The sequence below is a fragment of the Ictalurus punctatus genome, chromosome 13, assembly GCF_001660625.3.
Source record: "Ictalurus punctatus breed USDA103 chromosome 13, Coco_2.0, whole genome shotgun sequence".
In the NCBI taxonomy this organism is placed as follows: Eukaryota; Metazoa; Chordata; class Actinopteri; order Siluriformes; family Ictaluridae; genus Ictalurus; species Ictalurus punctatus.
In genome coordinates, this window is record NC_030428.2 from 23218408 (window position 1) to 23240314 (window position 21907).

Sequence of the window (21907 nt, forward strand, 5' to 3'; positions counted from 1 at the left end):
GCAGTTATAGCTGCTAAAGGTGACACAACCAGATTAAGGGGGCAATTCGTTTTTTCACATTGTTGATAGGTGTTGGATAACATTTTTGCTTCAATAAAAAACAAAAAAACTAAAACTATATTGTGTGTTCACTGAGGTTACCTTTGTTTTATGTTGTAATTCATTTGAAGATCTAAAACTATTTATTATAAGATATACACAAAAACAGTAAAAAATCAGGATGGGGCAAATACTTTTTCACAGATACATTACAGTTAATACTAGAATTGTCTGCAAGTCTTTTATCTGTAGCTTTAACAGATTTAATATCCAAGTGGTCCTGCCTATAATAAAGCACTGATTGATAGTCCCATTAGGATCCGAGAGTGAGCTAAGAAGTTCCACAAGGATTTAGATTTAAATCCTGGTAAAACTGGTATGCTCCATCATTTTGTTTCATCTGTCACATGAATAGTAATTAAACTGTAATAAAACTTTAAAAATCCAGGTGTTAAAAAACCTTTGACTGGCACTATATTTCTGCTTATAAGTGCTTTTATCAGTGTTTTTTTATACAGATTTTTTAAAGACTTCACTAAATACAATTCATAATTTTTGACAGTGTAAACTTATATTAGTCAATATTATATTATATTTACAGCATTTGGCAGATACCCTTATCCAGAGCGACTTACATTTCTCTCATTTAAACAACTGAGCAGTTGAGGGTCAAGGGCCTTGCTCAAGGGCCCAACAGTGGTAGCTTGGCAGTGTCACGGCTTGAACTCCTGACCTTCTGATCAGTAACCCAGAGCCTCAAACCACTGAGACGCCACTGCCCCTAGGCTACTATTACTGCCAACTAGTCAAGACAATCACAGAATTGTTAGCTCCCTTAAAATCAGGCCCTAATTTTGGCGAATAAAAATGGGATCCTAGTGATGGGATAAAGCAGTTAAGTATAATTAATTTTATGTACTCAAATGTAACAGAAGCAGGCCATGATAGAGAAAACGGTCACACCCATAAGCCCATAAACATGTTCTTCCACACAAAAAAAATGACCCTTTTTTTTTTTTTTTTTTTAACCTTCAGAGAGTGTGAGGATAGGGTTGCACTGCAGGTATCTGTGTGAGAAGTGAGCTAGGACTCGCTCTCGCTCCTGTGTTTCTCCCTTTAGCACAAATTCCCGTAGGAAAGTCCTGAAGTAAAAACAAAACACAACAGGTAAGGACACATCCTCAAAGAAAAAAATAAAATAAAATAAAAGTAAGAAAAAAAGACAACACACCCCCAACATCAAAAACAACATTTTAGACCCTGCGCTGACTATTTTAACAGCTATCGACTGGAAAATCTTAATATTTACATGTGACCAGCATATCAGAGCATAATAATAGAGTGCATGATGAATTGAACAAAATGTTAAAGAAATGGCATTTTGCTTATTATGGTTTATCCTGACATTTAAAATCCAAAGCATCATAAAAAGTACGCCAGATTATACGTCCACACTATATCCTTTTAGACATGGCTACAAAATAGAAAAGCTTGCAATATTGTGCCTTATACAGTATTAGGGTATAATTTCAGATACACACCGACCGTTTCTAAAATTTATATTCATTAATGAAAACTCATTGAACACACTAACCTCAGTGCCTGATCCAAAGTCTGTCCTGTAAAATTAAAGTAACCCAGGTACTCTGCTGCTACCATCCTGCTGAAATCATTACTATACAAAAATAGAAACCAAAAAGAAAGAACAAGGAGCATATTGAGAGAGAATCAAATAACAGATTAATATCATATTAAGCTCTTCCATAACAGTTTGACGGGAACGCATGGTGAGGGGCTTTGCTGTTCCCATAGTGCATCTGTCAGATATGAGAAAGATCTTGAACAAACAAAGACAGAGCAGCACTGGCTGTCCAAAAAACTGGTCCAACAGCACAAATAGGGATGGAGAGATGCAGAGAGGAACAGATATGGCAGAAAAAGTCTGGAGACTAACAGAAGCCTGCTGTCATACCAAACTGCTCAGTACGAGTGCAGTGCTCAGCTTTGGTCTTTTTTCCCCCTTTTTAAATTCTACTGGATATATGCATAATCATAACTTAAATAATGCAAATGGAAATTCTGTGCGTGATGAAGGGAGGCAAAGCACAGATTATGCAGCAGATAAGACTGCTCAAAAAGGTTTTGATTTTATTTTATAATTTGATAGTTTATTGTATTTAATCTCATTCAAAGAGTGCTTCCAGTAACTCAGGGGTTATCTTTCTGCCACCATTTGATGTTATGAACGTAATGATTCATTTTATGACTATAATTCAACAGTTCACATATTAAACCCACTAGCCAAATAAGTACCGTCAAAAGTATTTATTGTACCCATTAAAATCTTTATTACTCAAACCTTCACCCACAGAACCAATTACAGGGTGATAAAATATACTGTAGATTTGAAACATTTTGTACATTAACAGCAGAGTAACTACACTTCAGATAATAAAAAAGAAGAAATTCCTGTTAAAAAAACAAACAAACCAAAAAACAAAAACGTATCTGGCATAATTTTTTTTTAGACATACTGCCTTAAAGAGTACACCAGTAAGCACACATAGCAACATGATGATAAAGGGATACATTTTGTGTGTATGCCCTGTTCAGATATTTTAGTCTTAAATGCAGCTCACACCTGAGCAGTAGTATTTGTAATGCCTGAAATTCACTCACTTCTTGCTTAAGTGACGAGCAACATCACACTTCCTGAACCCATCGAGGTTGTAGAGTCGTTTAGCCAATCGCTTAGCACCCTCCAGGTCAGCACGGTTACTGCTGGTTAGCGTGTCATAGCTTCCAAGTCCCAAACGCTCATTCAGCTCCTGATCCAAGACTGCATCTGTGGCCAGCCGTGAAGATTTCTCCCTACACACACACACACAGAGAGACAACCCTGTCTTATTATCCTTGTGAGGATCTTCCATTGACAATATTAATGCAGATAAATGATGTTATGCCGACACCTAAATCTAACCTTTTGATTCTTCTATAACACACATGTTTATTATATTATATTATATTATATTATACTATATAATATTATATATTATATTATATTATATATACATACACACACACAAACAATCAGGTGTTCATATTCTTATAGGGTCATTGTCCACACACGTAGTGAGAAATAAAAGAAATTATCTAAATAATAAAATGATGTAAATCTAATCTAACTGATCTAATGATAAAAACGTACTCCATGCACCCCATAAATTAGTTTACTGTACTTGTGAAGATGCTTACTAATGTGCATTTACATCCCCCAATTAGGATTTCCAATTCAAACACATTTGAAATAAATATAATGAAAAGTGCATGTACATGTTACATCAGAGAACCTGCTAGATTTTCATTAAAAATATCAGCGCTGCCTTCTCTAAAGCATTCTTATATTTTTAACATTTTGATACCTCGGACACGGACATTTACACTCCAGTGATATTGGGGAAACTTACTCCAGGGCTTTACTGAGCAGCAGAGCTTTGTAAATGTAGCTGCTTTATCAGTGACTCACACCTTAAATCCACAGAGCAAAACAAACAGCAGCTCAAGATCTTTACCGACTCAAAAACAGTCCGAAACAGAAAGCAACCGGGATTATGCAAACCGCAACTACAAATAACTTGTTGGAAGAAGAAAAGCAAAGTTATAAAATGTATTACATTTCTCAAAAATTAAACTAAATTCAGCTCTTGCACGTTGAAAGAAAGGAAAGCAATATATATCAGCAACGTCTGATCAAACACGGTCACAAAACTGCAAGTGACAACAAAGAAGATTAAAGAAAAGCTGATTGCTAAAGTTTAAAAAAATAAATAAATAAATAAAAGAAAGAAAAGAGCCCAATGACGAGCTGCAATTCATGACCAAAACCTGGCTTCAAGATAAAATTGCTTAAAATTAATTTCACTATCCACATTTAAGACACAAGTCAACACGTATTTCACCTTTCTGTAGTGGTTTTATTAATTCTTCATTTGTTATACATTACTATCCTAATTGTTATTTATTAAACTCACATTTTGATATTCATTCTGAATTCAGGCCTTTATTAATGATCAGAAATGTAAATTTCTTTCTGTTTTCTATGAAGTTCCACGATAAACAGTAAACTACCAACGCCTCGAGATCTTACCTGCAGCCCGAATGCCGGCGTGTTGGGATGTACTGATCCTCTGAAATGCCAGAATGCCAGCAGAAAACGGGATGGGCATTTTTCCTCTGGCTCTTTCTACTGTTTTGGCTAACAGACACGGCTCGAACGACTCCTCCACCTCGAGACTCTGCAACTCTTTTACCCCGACTCACACTCATTGCAACCGCTTGTGGTCTGGAATGGAAACTGGCTCAGAAACAATAACTAGCACCTGTAAAGCATTTCACCTACAGCGTGAACAGGCCTTGCATATCTCCTGCACTGCTCGAGCACTAATACCTATCGTATACCGTTATCTTTTATCTCTACTTCTTGTTTTTCCAAAAGTGAAAATGAATGATCTCTCGGCTTCGCTCTGTATGCTTCTCCACGTTTCCATCACTCTTCCGTTACTGACTGTTTGCTCTGGAATTTGGCAGCTCTTTCATTCAACAGAGTTGCTCTGACTCCCTCCCCTCCCTGCCCCTCCCTCTTGGTAAACTTTCACAGTACTCTCAAATGACCTCCAAAATAAGGCAATAGAAACAGTAGCCTTAAACCTAGTCTCAGTCTCACTCCCTCTTTCCTTCTTTCTCTCTCTGGTTCAATCTGACAGGATCTACTCAAAAGTGGATTTAATTTCTTTGTTTGTTAGGTAACTAACCTAAATGCAGTTAAACACACATAATACTACAGGACGTGATGCTGGCAGCAGGAAACAATAGCACACTGTACGAGTGTATAACCCCTTACATAAAATCCGGTCTTGTGAGAGACTGACAGGGGGGCGATGAAAGAAATGTTCGAGAACAGAAATTCCCACTGTAAGAATTGAGATTAAAATGTGCTTGACCTGCATTAGGTCATTAATGTCTTTGTTTCAAATTGTGGAGGCATGATGTATGTATGTAACTGGTACTATGCTGAATTGTACCTATTAGCTATAAGGAGCTTGAATGTCTCACTCCACTACAATACTTTTCATGAAATGCTAAGCAGAGAGCACTGAAACTGCAACCAACATGTACATGTTCTTTTTTTTAAATACTAAATGTTACATTATATAGGACTCTGAAAAAGTATTCATTAAAAAAAAAAGTGTTATATTTTTAGAGTCTTAAATTGCACAGTTCAAATATAGCATTTTGCTTTCCTGAGATGATTTATAGAACAGTGCGCATGTTAAACCTGTAGGCTGAACTGAAGACCGAAGTCAGTATGACTGACTTCGAACCTAAGACATACAGGAGACTAAAAAATGCTTTGCATACAGTAGTGGGGCTCTAAAATAAGGCTTCCCAAAATGACCCCAAATGGAAATTTCTGAAACCACAAGCCTTGACCACCCTACATGTTTTATTCCAGATTTATAATGCATTTGTAAATCGATATTCAAAAAATATTTGGTGGCATATTTTGTTTGAAAATATGCCATATGATTTCTGTTGTTCCACTCAGTCACTTGATGTTGTCGGAATTAGAGGAGGCAGATGGGTCAACAATTTTTTTATTGCTGAACTCCTGTGTTGTTGTAGAGTATCAGGATAGCAAAACATACGAAAATAGCATGTGCACTCTTAATTTAATTGTGTATCCCCGTTTGTAAACCACACAAGCCCCAGGATGCCTGGTTTGGAAACCTCTACTCTATAAGTTTTTCCAACCTTGTTAAATATGACAGTAAAGGCTCAGTGCGGTTATTCTCTCCAGAGAGGGCTTCACTAAATACTAAACCAACCATCAGGGCCCTGATAACTTGCAGGGGAAGGGGGTGGGAGGTGGTGGGTGTAGCCAGTTCAACAAAACTTGGTAACAAACCTTTAGAAACTAAAAAAATTGGCTTTTTGTCTTCTTTAATCTTTAACATTACTTATTCCTTTCATCAAGGACACTGAAGGACCGAGCATTTTGCGGTCAGCAGCAAAAATATGCAAATGCATGTCTAGTCAAGTCTCAGTACTATGAAAAACAGCCATGTACAAATTATTAATCAAATAAGAATAATTACCTTGAATTCATTTACAACTTCATCTCTGGTGGATATTACTACTTGCAACCATATATGCTATTTGGATATAAACAGAAACACAATCACACACAGACACTCATTCAGTATAAAAAAATAAATAAATAAAAAATCTTTATTTATGTATGTCATATCAGGCTAACTATAATAAGCAGAGTCTTCTTATTGGTATTTTCTCAACGTGACTACCTCATTTTCCTCTCTCTCTCTAGAACTCACACACTTGCTCCAAATACTGCATCTAAAACAAACAACAACAAAAAAATGCAATAAATGCATTTTGCTGCCACCTTCTGGTTCCTCTAAAGTATAGCATGTAACACTATATGAAAGTGATTATGAGGAGGTTCTAGCTCATATCCCAGCCTATTAAAAAACACCCCAAATTGCTCTAAAGGGAACTAAGCTTTGTAGTAGTGTAGCAAATTAATCCAGGGCACTAAGCATTCATCTTGCAGTCTTTAAAGGATATTTACATTTTCATCAGATAAAATATCATATATAATGCAAATAGGAGGGACTGTTTTTCTAGTGTTTCTGATGACATCATTTTAGTACACATTTATATGTAGATACTATATCAAAGACATATGACCTGTAGGCAAGCTGTTCAGAGCATCAGCAATGCGCATTAACCTTCATCTCACATTCACGCACACATAGCCTAAAAATGAAGGCTGCCTCAGTGACCAGACCTCATTTTCACATGGCTCAACGTGCAAGCTGCATGCTTCAGCCCTTATGCTCAGAGTTTGCACCACTTGGCTAGCACTTGACCTGCACCACAGTGCTGTAAATGTGTAAAAGGTACCTCAGAAGCCTTAACTACAAATTACACTACAGTAAGGGAACATCATTATAAGAAACACCACACGCTTTGTGTAACGCGTTATTGTATTCTAATGACTTTTTCTGATGACACAATAATGACACGCATTACATTTTAAATTTATGTAATGTGATTGCAGTTTCTGATGTCAATAAAATGACATTACTTGCATTACAAATTTATTGTGAAGAAAACAATTATATAAAATGCATTTTAAAATAAAATCACGTTTTGCTTGGCTGCCAGGGGCATAATCTGGCCTGGGCATTCAGAGCTGTAGCCTCAAGATTTTTTTCTTTAGCCCTGAATAATTCCCCACTTGGAGCGGTTTGTCACTACGTAACTGAACGTCAGTAAAAGAAACCGCGTGTTGTAATTTTATATCTTCAGTGAACGGAGGCGAGACCAATCAGACAGGGTTTACAGGAAAATATGTGGAAATACTCGTGTCTTATTGGCTGACAGTCTCTCAATTCCGCCAAACGCTAGCTCACAGTCAGTGTGAGGGGGGAAATGGATATACGCAGATTTTTTTTTTTTTAAACTAGTAAAGGGGTGGAAACTGAAACAATAACATCCTCTGAAGCTGAGCAGGAAAACAAGGTGTATAAATGTCTATGAGTTCCAGTTTAAGTGAAAGATAACGTAGATATGGGAAAGATAACATACTCTACATGGTACTGTAGCAGCTAAACCCATAGCTTACTTGTGGCTCCCCTTGGCAAGCGGCACCAAACTAGCCTAGTTAGAAAAGTTTTATATTTTAATCGGTCTGGTATTCCTAAAAACAGTAACAACACCTGAGGCAAGTTTTATGATAAAACCAACTTTACTGGAGTGTATTTTTGTAAGTTCTAAAATTAACGTGAAAGTAAAGAAATTAGTAATCTGATGACTTTTTACATGCAGTAAACAGTAATGCAGTCAAATTGCAATTTTAAAGTAGTAATTAATAATCTGTAGTGGTAATTTACCCAACACTGACCACCACAGACACAAAGTGGATGCTGAACTCGAAAGCAGCATTTAATTATAGTTTTAGGAAGACATTTTTGTATTTGAAGACAAAGAAAACTGGAACTGTGGTTTTTACACAAGATCAGAAGTACCAACTAGCACTGATTGCTGCTGATTGGTTAGCATACTGCACCAATCAACATAGACCATTTACCACCTATACAGAAAAATGAATGGCAAAAAATAATCTTCATTGATGTTGTGCTTGTGCTGTCAATTTAGTATTGTGCCGTTTTATTTCCTAACTGACCTCCATAAATATTTCCATCCATCCATTTTCTGTACCGCTTATTCTACACAGGGGGCGCAGGGAGCCTGGAGCCTATCCCAGGGGACACAGGGCACAAGGTGGGGGACATTCTGGATGGGGTACCAACCCATCGCAGGGCACAACTGCACATGGACAATTTATTGATGCCAATCAGCGTACAACACATGTCTTTGGACTGGGGGAGGAAACCAGAGTACCCAGAAAAAAAACCCTGAAACAAGGGGAGAACATGAACACAGAGCAAATCGAACCCCCAACCCCAGTGATGTGATGCAAACATGCTAACCATTAAGCCACCATGCCCCTCCATATACATACTTAATTTCACAAAATCATAGGATGCAGGGGTGTTGGTAATGTTCTTATAATGTTATTAACGTTTAGCTTTTTTTTTTTTTTTTTTTTTTTTTTTTTTTTTTTTTTTTTAAAGTCACCATATAGCTTTTTTATTTTGTACATGTATGCAGCTGTGCAGGACTGCTCTGTGGATCATTAGGCATTAATACAAGCCTGTGTATGAGGGTTTATATAATTTTATGTTAACACAGGTGTGTGTGCAACTCTCTTACCTGGGCAGTAGGAACACATTGTCATTGGTCCAGTTGTGTCCAGCTGACCTGTCGTCTGAGCCGCTGCTGAGCCGTTCGCTAGACGGTGCCCTCGTGGCATCCGTGTCCCCCGTAATGGTGAGAGCCGACTCAGACACACTGGGCATCTCAGCATGTGCAAGGGGGGCAAAGCTCAGCTCCACGATCTGCCGTGCACTGTGATACATCTGAGCCTTCACCTGTGTGGTCAGGGTTGGGAGGTCAAACGTCAGCATGGTCTGAGAGCTGGTGGTCGGGAGCTCCAGGCTGTCCAGGCTGTTGTAGGAGGTGCCTTTTGCTCGCTGGGACTCCAGGATGCTCTCAAAATGGTGACTAAAAGTGTCCATGTGGTCACCCAAAGTTCGGGGTGGACCTCGTACTAGAACAGGTGATTTCAGTGCTGGGTGACTGTTATTTAAACTAGAAAGGAAAGACAGGAAAACGAAGAAAAGGGAAAATATTTATATTGAATTATTTTGAATATGGTACTTGTTGCTGTCAGGTTTGTCTGTATGTTCATGCATGCTATCTAGTAATAGCGTAAACATCAATGGCACCTTTTGAAAAGCATGCTAAGTATCTCCTCCTCATCCTGCTCTTGACTGGCCTGCTGCCTTCTCATATCACACTGTGTGCGAACACTCGCCCAGCTGGCCACATCTTCCTCCTCCTCCACACCATCTGTTCTCTTGTATGCCGTTTCTCCCAGTGGGCTGCTCCCTGTACCGGAGGTGCCCATCACACTACGGTTGCTCCCGAAAGCTGAGTCAGAGTCGTCCTTGTCAGCCAGCAGCACCTCATCAATGTCAGTCTCCCAGTAACACCTTAATGGAACTGCATCTAGATCCGTCTCGGAGTACTTCTGAGTCCGGCGGATTATGCCTGTTTTCGGGGACGTGCCTGGAGCAGCAGGCGGAGGGGTCACAAGCTCCACTTCGACACGCTGCACGTCATGATTGGCTCGGAGAGCAACTTCCTCCAGCGGTAGGTAATTTGGTGGAGTTGGGGTGGAGTGGCAACTAGGAGGTGCAGTACACAGGTCTGGGACATGCAGGTAAAAGAACAGCGTGAATACATCTTAAGAATTCCAGCACTCTAGTGATGGGTGATTCATGACTGATTCATTCATTTTAACTGACTCAAGTAAACCAGGTGAACAGATTCACCTGCTGCATACATGTCGTTTCCCACTCATAGCTAAACTGTGATCAACATGCTACTGATGACATCACAGTCTACGTATCTTAGCAGGTAATTGTAACGCATATGTACATGCCACAAATTAAAACTGTTAGCAGTTAGTGAGTTCTTCAAACAGATGTAAAATCTTAGGGATCTTGCAAATGTACAGTAAATGCCAATCCCAAAACCCCTGCACCGTTAACAGTTAAATTCATATATTTTTTTTTTTTTGTAAAAAACAGTTTTGTTTAGCACAATAAGATTAAATACAATACCCAGTAAGTCAAAACTGCTTCTTTTTAGGTTTCATGGTCACTTTAGTGAATACTTTTTAGGTATTCACTGTTGTCGTTATTGAGTTATAAAGAGCTGACTGTCATAGACCTGCATACTTTGCAATTAATTTGGTTCTGTGAATTGTTAAATGTATTCAAGTATGAAGTTTATGAAGACATAAAAATTAAGTCACCATATACTGTAGATAAATTAACACCATGAAACCGTAAATGTGGGTTACTATAACCAGCTCAACTTCTGATTGCACTCCTGAATCACATCTTGGAAAGGGTAGATCGTTTACAATAACTGATTCACTAAAATGAGTCACAGTGTCCTTCAGTACAGTTATTAAACCATTTACTTTGCTGAAAAAATATAAATAAATAAAATTATAGTGTACAATATAAGGTTAAAAAGATATTACTGATGATTTTTCAAGTTTACAAATGCGATTTTAGTACTCTAATTGTATAGTCCGTACATGTGGTTTTGGCAGAAAACGACAACTGAATTTTCACAAGCTCACTTGGTATAATAAGACAAAGAGGAAAAGCTCTTTTCATCCTATTCTTTCCGTTAACACAGATCAGCTGGGTTCAGTAGAAGTAAAAGGTAACATTAGGTCATTTATCAAGCTGAACATAGAATGTATTAGATTCTGGACAAAAATATTTATGTAGAGGTATAGTATCATGTTTACCTTTACACTGGACCTACATGGACTGTACAACAATTTGATTCCACAATTAAAAACAACTAGTTAATACCATAAACAGCAATAAATAGCCGAAAACATTTACATCTGTCTCTCTCTACTGCCCATCTTGGCAGTAACTCTCTACTGCCTTCTTTGTTCTTATCTGCAGTGACTTGAATGAAGATGGATGAAGTGACCAATAGAGAAAAAGAGATGGACAGTTCACTCACTCTTCTCTTGTTCACTGGAGACATCTCTTGTATCAGTTGTGGTGCCGAACAAGAACTCCCACTTGGCTCGAGCAATCTTCTGGGAGTGCAGAGATGGCCCCAGTAGAGCTGAGCCACTATCAGACTGTGACACACACAAGTCATGTATACATACCCTGTTTTTTTTCCTAATCATGAAATCCCTGCTTCATACACACAAAGTTCTTCATCATCCCATTGTTCAACTCCCACAGAATTATATTCAGACATCTCACTATCAGTAATAAAAAGTAACACATTAATATAACACTAGTAGCAATTAATATGACTTTAGAAAAAGGAAGAAAAAAAAAAAAATAGAATGTGGAAAAAACACACATTTGTGTGTTTTTTCCATAAACTTGGAACTAAACTTCCATAAACTTCGAACTAAAGTTGGACAAATAGCTTTTATAAAGAAGGAAATGCAGAAATACTGTAGTAGTAATAATTATTTTGATGTAAAATTACAGCTCCATTAAAAAAGGCCAAGAAATATACAAACAATTAAAAACAATTCCAGAAGTTAGTCTCTGAGGCAGCTGAACCCCACCCTCCCTGGTCCATGCCAGATGTGTGGGAAACTCTGACATGAGATGTTCAACATGAATGAGTATGTAAATGTTATGAAAATTCAAATGGTATTCAAAATTTGTTCAGATGGTCCTATACTTTTAGGGGAAAAAAGAAGAAAAAAAATCTAGCACTCTACAAGTTTATTTGGTTCCTCATAATTTCTATGTAGAACCTTACAACAGAGGGTTTTCCCTTCTGTCCTTTATAAATTTAGAACCTATTACCATCTAAAGAGCTTTCAAAGGAATTTTTTCCCCCTAATGGTATAATTGAGACTGATATATAGTTTAACCATCACATCCTTGTCTCACCTGTATACCTGAGCTGGCATGTTCCATCTGGTTCATCTGGTTACTGTTACTGATGGATTCAGGTGAGAGACACTCATGATCTCCCAAACTCCCTGTGACCCCACTGGAGCTTGGCGATGAAGTTGGCACACCGTTCTGCTCCACCTCTGCCCTCTCCTCATTCTCTTCATCCAGTACAACAGGGCCAAGTAGCAAAGCTTGTCTGCGTCTCCATTGTGCCTGCTTCTGTTCCAGTGTCAAAGTGAGCATCCCCTGCCCTGTTGGCAGGTCTGTGCCCACTACTACACCTTGGTCCTCGACTGCTCCTGTCTCACTCTCTCCTGATCTCTGAACTGGGTTAGGCATCTCCATTTCGATCGCACTTTGCTCCCGCCACCTCTGCATGAAGGTCCAGCTGATTGGTGCTTCCTCAATATGCTGCCCAATAAGAAGTCTCCTGGAGATCTCCACACTGTCAGACACAGGTTCGTCCCTGGTCTCACTGTGCCCATGTGGGTACAGATCCCAGGCATCATGATGGTACCAGACTTCACCTTTGTACTGAGGAAGTCTCCTCCTGTGCAGTGTGGGACTGTCTGTGCTTGACACGTCACCCCAAAGTACACGAGGGTCCCGTAAGGGCGAGTCCTTGTCACCTTTAGACAGCCATCGATGCATTGTATGAGATGGGAGAGCTGGGGAGTCAGGGGTCTGTCCTAAAGGGATTGGGCTGCAGAAGTAATTGGTTTGCTCACCCCTTTCAGGGCTATGATTGGCTAAAGACTCTGTTGCTTGTGAGCAAGGAGTAGCTCCATTTGTTACAGAGAGATCAGAATGCATCCCATGTAAAGGGATATTCATTTTCATAGGTGGGCTTCGATGTTGGGAGGGGCAGTTTGGAGACTGTTTGGGGCTGCCTAGCTCACTCCAGATTCCAAAAGCATCATGGGCAGGGGACTTTCGGATATCATCAAAAATAACCGAGATTTTGGTGGCTTCCTCTGCAAGCCTACGTGCTACCTCCGGACTGTTCAGTGCTGAGGATGCATTGCTGCCACTGAGCTGGTTTAAACCTTCAGAATGTGCATTAGTGATCAACAAAGTGCCTTTCTGACCTGAGAGAGGACTGCCATCCACTCCACTGGAAGTGCCTTCATGTGTTAGCTGGTGTAGTTTTGGATCTTGCTGGACCCTGGGGCTGGAGTTTTGCTCTAAGGAGATGTTGGAGTGTCCTGTGTGGGATGACAAACAGTGTGAGGCTGGGATACTTGATGGGCCATATGGAGTACTTGGTATGTCTGTATCATAGTTATGTGAATAAGTGTCATGACCAGGAGATCCTGCCCATGACTGACATTGCATTTGCTGGTTGAGTTTCTGCCCTGGACTCCAATCTGGCCCTTGGGCAAATTTAGACCTTAGTTCGGGTGACCCAAATTCCTCTAGGGCCCTTTGGGTGGCTGCTCGACCCAGTGTGACTGCACAGTCCACAGTGCCTCGGTTGAGAGCGGTTGACCCCGCCTGCTGGTGAAAAGGATTATTATTGCTGCAGGAGCCTGAGGGAACAGACAAGGCCGGATCATTCTTATGTGGCTGAGCAGACTCTTTTTGCATCCTCAAGAAGTTGTGTGGACTTTCCAGTTGCTTTACATTTGATTTCTCAATGTAGCTGAAGGTAACTACAGATGTTTGACCAAGCTCTAATGGCCGAGTGGAACCATGAGGTTGCTGGGAGCCTCGAGAAGGAGTCCCTGGGCCAGAGACTGGCACAGAAGATGAGGAATAGGATGAGCGGTGCGGTTTCACATTTTTACTAGCCATGCTATGACTCAGAGCAGTGCTTACACACTGGTTCAATTGCTCTGGAGGGAGACTATGGGTAGGTGTGGATCGTGGGGATGGTTGATGATGTGTAGGCTGTGGATGGAGGGCTTTGGGTGGAGGAGTCGATGGGAAGCACTTCTGCATGGCTCAGGTCACAGTGCTGAGACCTGATGCTGCCTCCTGTGATAGTTTGGTCAAAGTCTCAACAGGTCAATCTTGGTCATTTCAGGTGCCATCATGCAGTGAGGCAGATTACTTTTACATTTTTCTTCAAGGCATAATGTTAGACATGGAGAGCATCCGATTGATTCTTCCCCCTTCTTTTAATCCATTTACATAAACTGTTAGTGTGTTGTATTAATCAAATCCACATTTTACAGATACTGAATCCATCCATATTCTGAAAGAGAGACAGTGAACAAGAGAGAACAGTTTTTAGAGTAATATTTCAGTTACACGGACATAAAATACACCATGCATGGGGGGGGAAGAGAAAAAAAAAAAAAAAAAAAAAAAAAAAAAAAAAAAAAAAAAACACCACACTTAAGAAGTACATCAAAACACAATGCCACTATCTGTTTCATGCTTCAAATACCCACATCTGTATTTGGATTTAAACATGAAGTGGGTGTGATATAAATAAGAAGGATTTTTTTTTTTGCTAGTTTTGAATAAATATGACTCTGAAATCACTGGAAAAATACCCAGAGATACCCAAAATGCCAATGCAGTTATCCTGGTCTGTGAATTCTGGCTCAGACAGTTCCTTAACCTCCACTACATTATTCAAGATCATAGTTGTCTCAACTTAAAATGAGTATGTTTTTTTTGTTTGCTTGTTTTGTTCAGGTTTTATTAATAATAATAATAATAATAATAATAATAATAATAATAATAATAATAATAATAATAATAATAATAATTATTATTATTATTATTATTGTTATTATTATTATTTTAAACTCAGTAACATATTTTTCCATCTGTACCAGCCAGTGATAATGTCTAACAAATTTAGTTGGTTCATGCCAACATAACACAGAGTAAGTATGAAATCTCATATTTTATTCAGCATTGATTTTGTTCAGGAAATACTGAGAAGCATTTAAGATCAAGTTTCATGTAATAACGAAGGAGAGGAAGTTGAATATCTACAGCCAGGTCAATATTAGTCTTTTTTTTTTAAGTATAATGTGTGACTGACATTACAAATTTCAAGAACATGGACCGAACACAATTCTAAGCTATTCTTCATCGCTTAGGGCAGCAATACTAGTAGACGAAAAAGAAGCTCGTCACATATACATTACAGCACAGTGAAATTCTTTTTCCGCATATCCTAGCTTGTTAGGAAGTTGGGGTCAGAGCGCAGGGTCAGACATGATATGGCGCCCCTGGAGCAGAGATGGTTAATGGCCTTGCTCAAGGGCCCAACAGTGGCAGCTTGAACCCTGACCTTCTGATCAGTAACCCACAGCCTTAACCATTGAGCCACCTCAACCAGCTAGCTGATTCACCTGATCAATATCGTTAGTAAACTGATGGTCTATAAAATGGCTTTTTGTTACCAAGGTGTCACACAAGAAACATCTCATGATGGGTAAAAAGCAAAGAACTCTCCCAAGAATTTCACACCCATATTGTTGCAAAACATATTGATGGAATCGGATACAGGCGTATTTCAAAATTCTGAATCCTCCAGTAAGCACCTTTGGGGCCATTATCCACAAGTGGAAGCAACATCACTCCGTCATCAACCGGCCACGCAGAGGAGCTCCTCACAACATTTCTGACCAGGGAATCAGAAGAACAGTCAGAAGAATACCCCAAGAGCCAAGGACCACTCGGAAAGAGTTCCAGAAACACTTGGAGGCAGCAGGTGCTATCGTCACAGAGAAAACAATAGGCAATGCACTCCATGCTCACGCTCACCCCGCAAGACTCCTTTACTAAAGAAAAGGCATGTTAAAGCTCGTTTAAAGTTTGCTACAACTCATTTGGACAAGCCTATGAAATACCAGGAGAGTGTAGTCTGGTCAGAGGAGAGAAAAAATTAACTTTTTGGCTGTCATACTACACGCCATGTTTAGAGAAGTAATGGCACTGCACATCACCCTAAAAACACTATAACAGTGAAGTTTGGAGGTGGAAGCATCATGGTGTGGGGCTGTTTTTCCATCGCATGGTACTGGCAGACTTCATATAATTGAAGGAACGAGGAATGGAGCCCTTTATGGGAGATTCTTGAGAAGAAACTGTTACTATCCACCAGGATGATGAAGATGAGACGTGGGTGAACCTTCCAGCAGGACAACAATCCAAAGCATACAGCAAAGGAAACTCTCAATTGGTTTCAGAGAAAAAAAAAAAAAATCAAGGTGCTGGAATGGCCAAATCAATCACCTTTGTTGAATCCATCTGAACAAGATTTAAACACAATATATTTAGAAGAATGGGCCAAAATCACACCTGAATACTGCGGCCCATTAATTTCTTTATACAGGAAGCGTCTTGAAGCTGTCATTACAAACAAAGGCTTCTCCATTAAGTATCAGATAAATTTCAGTCAGCGTGTTCAATACTTTTTTCCCCCCCATGTCATTCCAGTTTATTACACATAACTTCATTTATGGACTTTAATGATTGGATTTCTTTATATTTGTGGATTTCTTGAGTTAATACTGATGTCTGGTGCAAATTTCATGTGAATAACCTCATAGGAAATATAGTTACTGAAAAAAATGTTGACATGTTCAATACTTATTTCCCCCACTGTAACTCAGTGCATGCACACAGCCAAGCTCGGCACCCTGTAAACAACACCATTTTTAATGCATGGGAATCAATGCACACTGAATAAAGACATCTTTGTTAGAGACCAAGTATTTAAACCTAATTGTCACTAAGCATAGCTTTCAGAGCGGTTTTTGTATCTCTATTGATCTAATGTGATGTGAGACAGACTAACAAATCTGATTTGTGTAATCCTTTAACAGGCAGATTCTATGTAACCAGGTTTTCATCCACATTCTGATGTACTCAGGCTAGGAACATTGTCTGCGCTGCCTCAAAGACAGCTGGTATATTGGTGCTTCATGCAAATCTCAGCATTTTGCAGCCTTTTCAGCACTACTGCTCCAGTTATTTATTTATTTAGCATTTTTACTCATTTTGATTAATACCCAAATTATACAGCAGAGGAGAGTTTTTTTTTTTTTTTTACCCCTCTGTTGCTTACACCCTTGTTCCATTCAACATAAAGCTAAGTCTCCTTGATCACAGGGTGGCATTTAAAGCACGTACTCACAGCAGTGACTACACCTGGTCTTAAATAATTCAGTCAGTGAACAATAGTGTACAGAAAACGAGTTATGTCTGCAACACTGCAACACTTCTGAAATTTCCGCTCACAATGAGGTCAGAAAAGCATGAAGATAATAAATCAAATACTGACCACAATTAGTAGTGTGTCTATTGCTACACTAAACAGGAATTTAAATGTCTGACAATTGCTAGGTATCTGGATAAGACTACCACTCAGAATTTATTATAATAAAAGTGCAGTTACTTCAAGTACTACAAACTGCTTTAAGTTTTAAGCTCACAATAACGAAGATAATGTGCTGTAACACAATGACACACTTCTGAAATTAAAGTTCACAGAGGGAAGAGTTACATACCCAGCTGGTATTTCATATCCGCAACTACCCACTGTCAGGTTTTCCTGGGGAGTTGTGGCTAATGAAGCTAGAATCACATTCATTTCTAAAATTAGCCCTATGGCCATCAAATGGAGCCAGAAGAGACAGCTAATATTAGTTTGCTGCTTACTTGCAACGAGTCCCTAGCTGACGACAGAAGCTGAACTCTTAAGAGTATATATCAAGTAGATTCATACAAGTGACCATTATTACCATTAAGATGACTAGCGCTGAAGCCTCTTTCCCTTAATAAATGCCAAAAAAAGAGAAACGGCAAACAAATACAATCATTGTGAAGAGAGAAAGATCATAAGAATCTGCATTCCACATCAATTCAGTATTCAGTGCTGAAATACATTATTTCCTAAAGAGGTGGTAATATCTCGTCCATAAAAGGATTTCACACTGATCATAAAAATCGATTACATAATATAATCATCACAAGGGAGAGCTTTGGCTATGGTTATAATGTAGGGATATTCATATTAAAGTAAAGGTAGGCAGCACGGCAATGCCTAGTAATGGAAAAGCCCTAGTGATGCATGAAGACATCTCCTGATATATGATCAACATTACACTATCCAATTCAATTCAATTTTACTTGTATAGCACTTTTAACAGTGGACATTGTCTCAAAGCAGCTTTACAGAAACATATAAATACAGGATACCGATTTTAAGTGTGTGAATTTATCCCTATTGAGCAAGCTGGTGGTGACAGTGGCAAGGAAAAACTCAGCAATATGATATGAGGAAACAGTGGCATCCAACGTTTTACTGTAAGCAACAATAAGAGAGCAATTTTAAATAATACTTGTGATTTCTCAGAAATGGGGGCCAAGGGCCTGTCACTATTATAAAATTTTGGCTAAAAGTTGTCACTCTCAGTATATGATTGCAATTAACAATTTAACTACATTACTTCCATGGCAAAATAATTTAAACAAATATTTAAGAGGAATTTCATTATATCTCATTTTATTATATCCAGAAATCAACAGAAAATGAACATTAACTGCAAATAATTATATGTAAACTAATAATTGTGGAATCACTTAATTGCTACCAGCTCAGTTTTCTTCAAATAAGTAAATAAATAAATAAATAAATAAATAAATAAATAAATGCAACTGGCTGTTTATGTAATAACTGACAGAACTCATCATAATATCACATCAACATATCAACCTGCTGTCATATTAAGATAGTGATTTTGTTGTATACATCCTACATGGCTATAGTCTCATCAAGAGATTCATGTATTAGATTAACAGGGCCACATGGCCAACAGGCAAGAGTTGGATGTTGTATCTGAAAGGCACTGCATATTACGAGACTTCAATTCCTTGGAGGCTGATGACAGGGAGCTTAGAATTGTTGTCATAGAGACAGGCCTTACGTGGCAAAGCTGTTCTCTGAATGCAATAGTCATGGAATAAAGCTTGCATGTCACACACACACACACACACACACACACACACACACACACACACACACACACACACACACACACACACACACACATCTCCTGCTAACTCTCTATCTGACCCACGGACCAAAACAGCACAGACATGCAGTGTTTATGGCACTCGCCAGCAAGCGTATTGCTTTGATACCAAGAGTTTTAGTGCGTCAACAAATCAACTGACAAGCACCTGTGCAATTACAGGCTCTAACTTGTAGACTACTGCTGCATCCTTTTTATCCATTTTACATGCCAAACAAGAACTTATGCAACTACATCCTGCCTGCTGGTGTCATTTCAGTGGTTAAGTCAATATGTGCACATGATCGGGAATTTGATACAGGGATCATCATTCTTTTAAAAGTTCCCACTGACAGGCAGGTAACCTAAGACAAGAGTAGAATCAAACTATGCAGTTCAAACACAAAGTAGGTCCTTCCAAATGTATGGTTCGTTTAGCAATTGCTCATAAGCTACGTATTAAATGGCATACTGTGATGTAATACTTAGTTCTTTATATGCTAATCTAGAGTAATATACTTTTAAGAACGTTAGTTCGTGGGAGGTCTTTTAAATTCTAATGGGAAGAACTTTGCACACAAATTAAATGATGCTAAAAATACACAAGATGTAAACAGTTGTGCTGGATGGAAAGCTAGTTAAATGTTGTGATCAATTATAGTAACCAACAACAGTATTGTATTATTCATTTTTAACTGCAACATCACTGAAATAGCACTAAAGACAAAAACAGTACTGTGATTGGTAGGCAGTTTACAAACCCCTCGGTTTCTGTTCTATAGCTGTTTATAATGAAAGTGACAACAGGAACTTGTTGCGCTAATTTTCCATATCATTAAATGCAACCATAAATGGAGAAAAAGATTAGTGTCTCATTCTTCAATAAATCAAACTGTGTAAATCGTTCCTATGATATAAACGGAGTAAAACACTTCTTAATGCACTGCTATAGAAAAACAATCAACTCATGTCACACCACCTTGAATATTTTCCCAATACAACACACCCTGTCATGTCATTACTTAATTGATAAAGTGTGTGTTGATCAAGTGCTTTTGGGAAATCCAACCAGGAGTAATCATAATAATGAGTGGAATCATATGTACAGCTGTACAAAGATCAAGAACATGCTATTCGTCCATTTAGTTCTCTATTGCATGTTTGTGGTGCTATAGCTGATGTGCTAGGTTATAATTTTTAATGTGCAACATCAACAATTGACCAGTGAAGGAATGGTGGTAGTGTCAGGATGTTTTTTTGTAATAAAAGTTTTCCTCACATTATAGCAGCTGTCAATAAAAGATTTACCAGTATGTTTTGGTGCAGTACATTTGGTGCAAAAAAAATTATTTTTTTTTTTCTTTCATTTTTGAACTTAAACATCTAGGTTTAGCTATTTTAATGACATTTATTGACCACACAAAGAGAAAGCACTGAGCTGTGCAGAAGTCAAAGGGAACTGGTTCCTTTGTCAGTCATCAGTGTACATGTTGTGACTTGCCTCTCATTCTTAACAGAAAAAAAAGGTGTTTTGAACACGTAAAATGTCAGCTCAGTTTTTCACAGTGTGTGAAAAGGATGAAGTGAAAAGGATAAGTGCAATCTTGTGAAAGATCAACATGAAAATAACAGATCTTCAAGTTTTATTAAAGCACTACAGTACAAAACAAAACAAAACATCTGTTTAACTAGGCCTACTCATAGTTCTTAGAATGTACCTTTCTAAGATTTATTTTTTATACAGTATATAAAAGTACTTTGACATTTTGAACTTGAAATTAAATGCTATATAAATCCATAAAGTTAATGAAGACATGTTGCATGTAACAGGAATTAAATTCTTAATGCTCTGTTGCATGCACCAGCACAGAGGCAACTTTAATACACAAAGCTTTACTGAAGATCTTCATAGAAAATGGTATAAAGCCTGCAGAGCCATGCAGTTTACAGTAACAATCAGGAACAGCAGAATCAGAGCATCATCATGACTAACAGTGCATGTACGATTTCTGTGTGTACAATGTTATTGGAAAGTTTTGGCTCATGGAGGATGCTCTGAGAAATAAAGGTGCCTAACTGTACTATATTGTACACGATATTGATGTTTCTAATAAAAAGATACATACCAAAGGGACAAAAGATGTACCCTTGGTTGTACCACCCCAGTAACAAGATAAAATACAGTTTGTACCTTTATTTTCTGAGGGTGTAGGCTCTACCTGGGGCCTTATCAGATCAAAAAAAGAGCAAACAAACACATAAGAATGTGCAGAGACTACTATACAAGTACGTACATTCTTTCAGTATGTAAAAGTCATCTTGTCTTTCCCATACAAACACACATACAAGCAATGTCAGCCCAGCAGTCTTCTACTACTCACCTGAGAGCAGTACAAAGACCACCCCATTGAATTAAACAACCTCTCTCTCTTTTTTAAGAGCATGCTACATAGACACACAGCAAGTTGGGAAGTTTTACTTCTAATAAATGCATCTCCTGTGTTCCTCCCTCCCTCTAGTACACATTCACACCTCCATAGCCCGGCAAAACACCACATGTCTCCCACAGCTCATTAATCTGTCTCATCCTTGTCCTCTATCCATCCCTCTGTCCCTCTTTCTCTCTCTCTCTCTCGCTCAGCTGGACTCCAGATCAGCTGCACCTGTCTAATGAAAATTCCTCTCCATACTGGTGTTTAGTAAGAATTC

The 21907-nt window shown here is 38.5% G+C and overlaps 1 protein-coding gene across 4 annotated transcripts in view; it reads right to left on the minus strand.

Annotated features, from left to right (window-relative positions):
- Window positions 1–21907, minus strand: part of LOC108274093 (PH and SEC7 domain-containing protein 1) — a 57380-nt gene that overhangs the window by 29968 nt on the left and 5505 nt on the right. For 2 of the 4 annotated variants that reach the window (XM_017483955.3, XM_017483956.3), the window contains 7 exons: window positions 12210–14412; window positions 11305–11428; window positions 9474–9957; window positions 8899–9336; window positions 2719–2910; window positions 1634–1714; window positions 1069–1181 (listed from right to left, as the gene is read on the minus strand). In XM_017483955.3, the coding sequence (XP_017339444.1) occupies window positions 1069–1181; window positions 1634–1714; window positions 2719–2910; window positions 8899–9336; window positions 9474–9957; window positions 11305–11428; window positions 12210–14156 (3379 nt within the window). In that variant the 5' untranslated portion in view covers window positions 14157–14412. Of the gene's footprint in view, window positions 1–1068; window positions 1182–1633; window positions 1715–2718; window positions 2911–4186; window positions 4622–8898; window positions 9337–9473; window positions 9958–11304; window positions 11429–12209; window positions 14413–21907 lie in introns of those variants that run through there. The other 2 variants (XM_047159213.2, XM_053684975.1) reach the window with 2 other exon arrangements.